This window comes from Salmo salar, chromosome 20, assembly GCF_965601325.2.
Source record: "Salmo salar chromosome 20, fSalSal1, whole genome shotgun sequence".
Classification (NCBI taxonomy): Eukaryota; Metazoa; Chordata; class Actinopteri; order Salmoniformes; family Salmonidae; genus Salmo; species Salmo salar.
The window spans coordinates 45,647,209-45,656,484 of NC_138310.1; the positions used below are offsets into that span (position 1 = coordinate 45,647,209).

The 9,276-nt window shown below is 41.1% G+C and overlaps 2 protein-coding genes across 2 annotated transcripts; one reads left to right on the plus strand and one right to left on the minus strand.

Annotated features, from left to right (window-relative positions):
- Nucleotides 1-2,754: 2,754 nt before the first annotated feature.
- On the plus strand, nt 2,755-7,196 carry LOC123729202 (zona pellucida-like domain-containing protein 1). Its single transcript, XM_082966461.1, has 11 exons — nt 2,755-2,810; nt 3,097-3,204; nt 3,529-3,755; nt 4,210-4,400; nt 4,638-4,710; nt 4,978-5,075; nt 5,292-5,375; nt 5,507-5,678; nt 5,933-6,032; nt 6,225-6,251; nt 6,373-7,196. The coding sequence occupies exons 2-11, from the start codon at nt 3,105-3,107 to the stop codon at nt 6,531-6,533; spliced, it is 1,233 nt and encodes a 410-aa protein (XP_082822587.1). The 5' UTR covers nt 2,755-2,810; nt 3,097-3,104; the 3' UTR covers nt 6,534-7,196.
- A 50-nt stretch (nt 7,197-7,246) lies between these two features.
- LOC123729203 (uncharacterized) lies at nt 7,247-9,024 on the minus strand. Its single transcript, XM_045703438.2, has 3 exons — nt 8,812-9,024; nt 8,556-8,655; nt 7,247-8,326 (listed from the first exon to the last, which is right to left on the minus strand). Exons 1-3 carry the CDS (start codon nt 8,858-8,860, stop codon nt 7,513-7,515), a joined length of 963 nt encoding a protein of 320 aa, XP_045559394.1. The 5' UTR covers nt 8,861-9,024; the 3' UTR covers nt 7,247-7,512.
- Between the last annotated feature and the right edge of the window lie 252 nt (nt 9,025-9,276).

Consider the following 9,276-nt stretch of genomic DNA (forward strand, 5'->3'; position numbering starts at 1 on the left):
CATATCTGTGTTCCCTCTCTCAAACCACAAATGATATAGCAAAATACACATGCTAAATTGTTTCCTTTTATCTAGCTTATTAATTTCTTTCTTCGCATCATATAACAAGTAAGGCAAGCAACATGCATTTTATTACTATGGTATTTCCACATGTACAATACTGTTCTTTCATTCATTTTCAGAATCAAACAACCTTGATTAACCTTGATTTAAATAATAGTAAACAGCTTAGCTTGAAACTACAAGGGTCCAGAGTTTTGCATAATCTGGAATTGTCCCATTGAGTGACCCCAGCGGCCATTAGGATGATTGGAATCTGATAATATGATTAGACCACATAAAAATACATCCCGTGTTGAACACTAAACAATTATCATTGGAGAAATCTTGGGCAGAGACAAAAAGTGAAGGGACTGTCACCAAGTGATGCATCCGTATAGTATAACAAATCTCTTCTCTCGCCAAGGGGCTTTTGGCAGAAACATATCTGGTCGTTTTGATTCTATATTTCACTCTGAACAATAGGCATTCACGGTAGCAGTTGTAGCCTATAGCAAAGGCTACTTTCAAAGTAGCTCTTAGAACAAAATAGAATAGAGGGATGACATGCAAGTGAAATTAACAATGCCTATTTTTGGTTCTGTGTGTTTCTTACCTTGTGGCTTCCGTTATCACATTTCCAGCATTCATAGTGTTTCATTCTCAAGACATGAATCCACTCTTCTACATAGGACATCCCAAAGACCGCTTTGTCTCTCGTATAGACTTAACTTCTCACTTTTAGATGGAAGTTTGATAAGAAATGCAAAAGGAACCCCAGGGATTGAATGGCATTTTGATGAATAGGTTTTGTGTGGTGATTAATGTTTATAAAATTTGAACCGACCCACCCTTGTTCCAAACAAGGTTTTGTAATGAAATGCCAATGCATGCCCAACCCGTGAAGCTCTAAGGGCCTCTTTCCTAGACAGAGGTTAAGCCTGTTCCTGGGCTAAAAACCATGCTCAAAGCAGAATTTCGTATAGATTTTCTGGATCATCTCATTGGCTCAGAATTCATATTATTGCATATTCTACACAATATCTCAACCTATCAAATAAAAAATACAATTATAGTACCAGTCAAAAGTTTGGACACACCTACTCATTCAAGGGTTATTCTTATTTCTTTAAAACTATTTTCTACAATGTAGAATATTTGTGAAAACATCAAAACTATGAAATAACACATATGGAATAAGTAAGCATTTCACGGTAAGGTCTACACTTGTATTCGGCACATGTGACAAACACAGTTTAATTTGATTTGAATCATGTAGTAGCCATAAAAGTGTTAAACAAATCAAAATATATTTTATATTTGAGATTCTTTAAAGTAGCCACCCTTTGCCTTGATGGCAGGTTTGCACACTCTTGGCATTCTCTCAACCAGCTTCATGAGCTGGTCACCTGGAATGCATTTCAATTAACAGGTATGCCTTGTTAAAAGTTAATTAATGCGTTTGAGCCAATCAGTTGTGTTGTGACAAGGTAGAGGTGGTATGCCGAAGATAGCTCTATTTGGTAAAAGACCAAGCCCATATTATGGCAAGAACAGCTCAAATAAGCGAAGAGAAACGACAGTCCATCATTACTTTGTGACATGAAGGTCAGTCAATCCGAACTTCGCAAAAACCATCAAGAGCTATGATGAAACTGTCTCTCATGAGGTCCGCCACAGGAAAGGAAGACCCAGAGTTACCTCTGCTGCAGAGAATACGTTTATTAGAGTTACCAGCCTCAGAAATTGCAGCCCAAATAAATTATTCACAGAGTTCAAGTAACAGACACATCTCAACATCAACTGTTCAGAAGAGACTGCGTGAATCAGGCCTTCATGGTCAAATTGCTGCAAAGAAACCACTACTAAAGGACACCAATAAGAAGAGATTTGCTTGGGCCAAGAAATACGAGCAATGGACATTAGACTGGTGCAAATCTGTCCTTTGGTCTGATGAGTCCACAATCACCCGACCTCAACCCAATTGAGATGGTTTGGGATGAGTTGGACAGCGTATGTGGGAACTCCTACATATGTTGAAAAGCATTCAAGGTGAAGCTGGTTGAGAGAATGCCAAGAGTGTGCAAAGCTGTCATCAAGGTAAAGGGTGGCTACTTTGAAAAATATAAAATATATTTTGATTTGTTTAACACTTTTTTGTTTACTACATGATTCCATATGTGTTATTTCCCAGTTTTGATGTCTTCACTATTATTCTACAATGTAGAAAATAGTTAAAATAAAGAAAAAGCCTTGAATGAGTAGGTGTGTCCAAACTTTTGACTGGTACTGTATATTAAATAGTGATATATAGTTAGAACTAATTGTTTCCACAATTAGCAAATCACCGAAGAATATTGCATTCAAGTGGGTTCATTTATAATGTAAAAAAAATCCTGATGCTGAATGGAATGAATCCAATATGATATTTAAAACAGATATGAATACAGTGTACAATATGTCCCTGAAAAGCAACAACGCTCAATCGTTCTTAAGATATCCCCTATTTGTTTCCAAGAAATATGAAATATCCTGTGCAGGTTAACCTTTGAGATCTATGTCAAACCCCACTGACACATTCCTCTTAGTGGTTGTTTGATGGCTTTCACTTTTTAAAAAACCTTGGTGTGTGTGTGTGTGTTTGTTGATGAGATGGATGTGTGTTTCACTCCCATGTGATATTAGATGTCAGGGAGGTCTAACACCTGCAGTATATGAGACACATCCCACCACCACCTGCTCACACAAACACCTCCTCAGGAACCTCACAGGTAGGATGGGATGACTTGAGACTCAGCTCTCCTGCTTTAGTTTTGAAAGGTCAAACCAAACTTATTTAGAATAGGGAATCATTTTTGGGGGGAAGTTTATCATTTTAGACATGTAACAGATTTTCTTTAGTGGTACATTTTACATGTTTATTTCCTATATGGGATAGCAAGTCTCACAACCATCTCTGCATTATCATCTGCTTTGCACTCTGATCATGGATGCCGACTGTGGTTCTTTCTGTTCTGTGAATGTCCTCTGGGTGTGTCTCTCATCCTCTCTCCACAGTAGTTAAGATGCTCTCCCTGTGCTGTGTCTCTGCTGTGATGGCTATTTTCCTCCAGCCTGCCTTCTCCATTACCTACAACTGTTCTGCTCTGTACAAGAGGGTCCCAGGTAAGTCCTGAGGGTTGAACCTCGTGGCTATTCAGGGATGGAATTCCCCATGTGAAAATCTCAGGGGGAACAACAGACAGTGGATTACGCAGTCAAGTGGAACAGAGTAAATAGGCATTTTAACGTCATAGATTTAGCCGGTGGTAACTTGTGGAATAGACACCGGCTGGTATGCACTTTTAACCAATCAGCATTCAGGATTAGACTCACCCGTTGAATAAACAGTGGTAAGATCACTGAGTGATTCCCCCAGCAGCTACTGTCATCTAGTAATTTTTCTGTATATGTTTTAACCTCCACTCCCTCTCCTCTGTGGCCCCTCAGACAACAGTGACTTGACGGTGGACTGCGGGGCCAGTATGATCAACCTGAAGGTGAACCTGTGTACGGCTCAGTGGGCAGGCTTCGACCCCGCCGTTCTGGCTCTGAATGGAGAGCACAACAAGAGCCAGTGCCAGGGCTTGATAGACACCAGCGTGGATCCGCCTGTCATCCGCTACCAGCTGCCTGTCAATCACAGCCAGACGAATCCCTGTCGACAGTCACTGCAGGTGAGAGGGTTACTTGACATTCACTGTGACAGAGTGCCTTAGGTAAGGTGTACATTTGAGAAAATCTGCATATTACAGTTTACGCACAATGAGAGAGTGCCTTAGTTACGGTGTAAATTAGGACATCATTAGGATATGGGCTTTTTTACTGTATGTAATGTGAACTGTGTCCAAGACTAGCCCTCTGGTGGTTATTTGGGAAATAGCTAATGGAAATAGGAAAATTGTGTGTAGCCTACTGTGAACTGTTCAATTGTGTAAAATTATACTACTTTACATTATTATAGAATCGAATGTAAAACAAACCTAGTATTGATGGGTTGTGTTTGTGTACTAGCTAAATGTCTAATAACAACGTGTTGATCCTATATCAATCCAATCAATCTGGACTAGATTACCCCTTTCCCTTTCAATCATCAATTCATTAATCCATCATTGTGTTGATTGAGCCTAGGTCTTGGACGAGGCCCCGGATGCCTCTGGTCCTTTCAACTTTTTCTCCAGCATCCAGTCGGTCATCATCACGGGCTACCTTAACACCCCCAAGTCCTCTGTGGGGATCATCAGTTACGCTACTGACCTCTACTATCACTTCTCCTGTCGCTACCCACTGGAGTATCTTCTCAACAACACACAGATTGTAGCGTGAGTCTCGGTCCTCTAACTGTTTATCAGTAAAAATGTACTTTATTGATCCCCAGAGGGTGAATTGGGTTATATAGCTAGCGAGGTAGCTACGTAGATGTAGATAGATGAGGGGGGAGGTGTTTCTTTGGTTACAAATTAATTCTGGTATCTTCGTCAGGTCAACTGACGTATATATTAAGTGACACTTTTTCCTTCTTCTCTAACGCCAGCTTTCTCCTACTCGTTCTATCTTAGGTCGTCAGTCTCAGTGGCCACCAGTGACAACAATGGCACGTTCATCAACACCTTGAGTATGAGTGTTTTTAATGTGAGTGCAGGATTCAATTCCTTATGTATAAAAAAGCCTCCACGAATGGTCAGGGCTGTCTGAGAAGTATAGAATATCTCAAGTACACTGTACCTGCCTATAGAATGTTATTATAATGTAACTATATCTTAGCGACATATTATGAAGTGTTCATTTACTCTTACTCTTATTTTACTCTACTATTAGCCTTTTGATTTGGATATTTACAAAATACATCTCACCTGTGATCTTCCTCACAACTCCTCTTCTCTACTGTTTGTTGTGTAGGGCACGGATTATGGTTACCCATTGGTGGTTCCACCGACAGGACTTGAATTGCGTTCCAAGGTTTATGTGGAGGTCAAGGCCACCAACCTCACTGGGAAGTAAGTCAACCTTTTGTCTCTTAACTTATCTACTGGTTCAAATGTCAAGGAGTCTATACTCATTTCATGTACAGTATTTTGCATTGTTGTTTGCCATATCCATATCCATTATATTCATATTTATTTTGTATATTCTATATTTTCATTATTGTGAATGGTGTACACTCTGTTTCTAACAAATTGACATGACTCTCTCTCTCTCTCTCTCTAAAACAGTTTTAATCTTTTACTTGACCACTGCTTTGCAACCCCATCAGCGTACAACATGTCAAACAATGAGAAGCACGACTTCTTCACAGGGTTTGACAAAAACCATCCTCTCATCAATTTCAAATATAGAGATATATGAATGATAAATTACAGCCCAAAATATTGATCATAATAAGTATGTGCAAAATGACAAAGCGTTTTCTTATAATCCTTGTTCACAGATGCACTGTTGATTCACGCTCATCAGTCACACAGAATGGGATTTCCAAGAATTCCCGATTCTCCTTTGAGGCATTTCGCTTTGTGACACACAATAACCTGGAAAAGTCCAGTATCTTCCTGCACTGCATCCTTCGACTGTGTGAGCCCAGCAAGTGTCAGAAACTGGTTGATGTAAGTGGAGTTCACATACCTACACCATTCTTACAGTATCTTGTTCTTTACAATTAGCACCATCGATAAAACAGTGTTGACCTTGACCCATCACAGTGACCTTGTCAAGAGACCGGATCTCTTGGTATAGTGGCTAACTTGTTGGGTTGACAGTCACTGGACCCGGGTTCCAAGTTCCGGTCGGCGCTACCCCCTGAATTCGCTGCAATACCATAAATGGTTCATATAAGCATAAGAACTTATCTTTGTTACAGGCTTGCAATAGCAGAAGAAAGAGATCACTGGAGCCTTTTGGATCCGAGTCAGCAGAATCAGCCACTGTTTCTGTGGGACCACTCTATACTAGCAGAGATGGTGAGACCTGGAGTCATCCATTAACGATTTTGTTCAACATTATGTCTGAGATTCACATATTCAGTAATAATGATCACAGGTAGCAAGTCATTCACTGGAGTTTATAGAGAGGGAATTGCTATTAGTACCACTGCTACTCAAATTCCATTTAAATTAATAATATGTTTTCTCTCCCTGTTGTTTTTCCTACAGAGGAAAGACCTGCTGCGTTGGCATATAGTGAGTTAAATGTTTTTGCTAAATTAAAGTGTCAAATAGTGAATATGTCTAGGTGGGAGGATAAACCTGTCATTCAAAGCACGCCCAAAACTATGCTCTACTTTTCCTCTGTTTGATCCAGGCAGCGGAGGGGTACAGTCAGGAGGTGACAGGGTTAACATCACAAGGCTGGTGGTAGGGATCCTCTTTGGCACTGCAGCCATAGCCCTGGTTGTCCTAGGCAGCTGGTTTTTCCTCAAGAAGTTCTACTGGGCAGGCGGTCTGTCCCACTCCTTTGACTGAAAGGTGTCTTGGCCAATGACCATCTACCAACCAACCTGTCCATTTCCGAGCTGCCCAATCTGCTTCGCCTAATAGGGTGTGTTTTAGATTTCTCATGATGTCATTAATTTTGTAGCCAAATACTACTAGAAGACCTTGAGTGTGTCCTAAGAAAATAAGTGGACACTAGTGTCTAATTACCCTTTTGTTTCTAGATTAAGTTAATCAATATCAATTACCGGTTACGAAGGAAAATGTGTAACCGCCTGAACCATCGCAATACTTCACCTTTTGTACTAATATATAAGAATTTCTGAAAGTATGTTAAATACTTGAGCAATAGTGTACTAGATGAGGCAACATAAATACTTCTCTGAATTTGAACAATTATTCTGGAATGTGGGAACTGATATATTACCTATGGCATTTATCTGACTACTAATAATAGCGTTGCCTACGACTCCATAGATATATGCACGGAGTCTTCCACAATGCTATAATATGATATGGGTTTTGGTGATTTTATTTTGATATATACTGTACTCAATACAGTTGACTTGTAACCTAAGTGGGCTGGGTTTAGCAACCCAGTTTTCGTGTCAATCATGCTCCAATTTCAGACCTACTACTACTGCTCTGTACATTATTGGAAAAAATACTAAATAAAGTTTAACATGAATTCAATGTTGTGTAATGGTGTCTGTTTTTATGAGAATACAATAAAGTACTGCATATGAACTAGCCGTTTACTCTGTAAACTTCACACAAGCTTTATTTACAGTTGACAAAATAAAATGCCTTACAACAATCATCCACATGAAATAAACGGCAAAAACATAAATATACATGGATTACTTACTGTACTGTATATACAATGGTAGAGGAGTTGATATATATAAGCACAAGGAGCAGAAACAACGATATAGTTTAAATGTACCCTATAATGGGACACCATGTTCTTTCTCTCTCATTTTGCTATGAGGAAAGTTCTGTTCTGCTTTTACTGGACAGTGTACAGAATGTCCTGCAGGAGAGCGCTTAGTTTCGCAGAGAAGTCATCCTCCAATAAGCCCAGAGGTGGAGAGGGCGGCTCGCTGGGGCTCTGAGCCTGTGACTCCTGCCCCAGAAGGTGCTTCTCTATTCTGGCATGGAACAACTGGTCCTGTAAGGTGGCGCTCTGGCAGAACTGCTCCATGCTGGTGAACACCTCTGCCCTGAGGGGGTGTGGAGCCAGCAGGAGACGGACCAGCTTTGCTTTCAGTACCCCCACCCTGCCCTGGACCTCCAGACTCAACGCCTGCACATCCTGTCCCAGCCGTACATTCACCTCCTGCCAGAAGTCCCCCTGGAAGGTACCACTGAGCTCCCTGATCATGCTGGATGTCTTGGTTTTGAAGTCCTGGATGATGGAGGTCATTTTGGCACTGCTGTCATCCAAGGTCTGGCTGATCCACTGCACGGCCTCCAGGTATAGAGTGGGTCCGGCCGCTGCCTGGCTTTCCGCAGCCTCCAATCCCTGAAAGTAGAGCCTGAGGTGGCTACACAGCTCCTGGCTGTTGCTGTTCACAGCGCTCTGGAGCTGTTTGGTCAGGGGGGCCAGGCGATTTCTCACGCTGGCCAGGGTGGACTCGCTGGACTGGGGGTGGGCAGGGTACACGGCGAGCCTCTCCCTCAACTTCGTGAGCTCCTGGCGAAGGCGGGCGCGCAGCCTCTCGGACTCCAGGGTAAGCTTGTGCCTGATCTCGCTCACCATGGGGTTGGGGCTGTCCTGGGTGTACAGGTTGCTGCTCTCCACATGGCTCTTCCACATCCCACTGTTAACATACAGGATCAGTTAAAACATTGTTATAAAGGCTGTTATGAGGCTGTTAAAATACTGTTATAATACCATTACAAAGCTGTTAAAAGACTGTTATAAGCCTGTTATGGAACTGCTATAAGGCTTTATCGGACTGTTAGAAGGCTGTTAAAAGGCTCACCTGTATACATGCATTTCTGATTCATGATTTAATTATTTATGTTATATATTGTATGAGGACATACTTGACATCCTTGTTGAGGTCTGTCTTCTCATGAGCCTGATTGGTCATTATGTCCTGTAGGGCCTGTGATGCTTCTCTGCTGGTACGGTGGAGTGGGTATGCTACAGTAGAAGATAAAAGTTAACACCATTGATACATTAACTCATTTTAAATCCTATTATTCTCTTTAACACATCGTTGCGTCTGCTCTATATTATAAACACTATTCGACAGCAGATGCAATGATGTTTTTAATGGAAAGGAAAGAAAGCACAAACCTGTGGTTGTCAAAAACGACAAGGCGAAGATCACTACTTTGAGATGCATGTTTTTTTTTTGTTTTTTTTTACACTGAGGAGAAATGGGAAAATGAATTAGGAGTTTTAACAGGAATCTTCAGACTAAATAGACCACACAAACAGAAGTAGCAGAAGATCGATAAGTGAGAGAGTGGCCTGTCCTTACCTATGTACTAGGTTTGACAAAATGACTCTTCATCAAGACTGTGCTTATAAAGGGATGGGTCCTTCTTATCATTGGTTGTCCTTAACTCTGCCTGTGTCAACACACAACACGTGGAGGGTCATGTTGATAACGAATAGCACCCAACACAACGCACAAAAACACTCACTGTCACAGACCGCACAAGCTCCAACATTCCTTGCGACATCGGTTTAAAGAATTTCAAATGATGTCATCCTGTAATAAGGGTAAGACTGTAAAAGCGTTGTGGTCATGAAAGG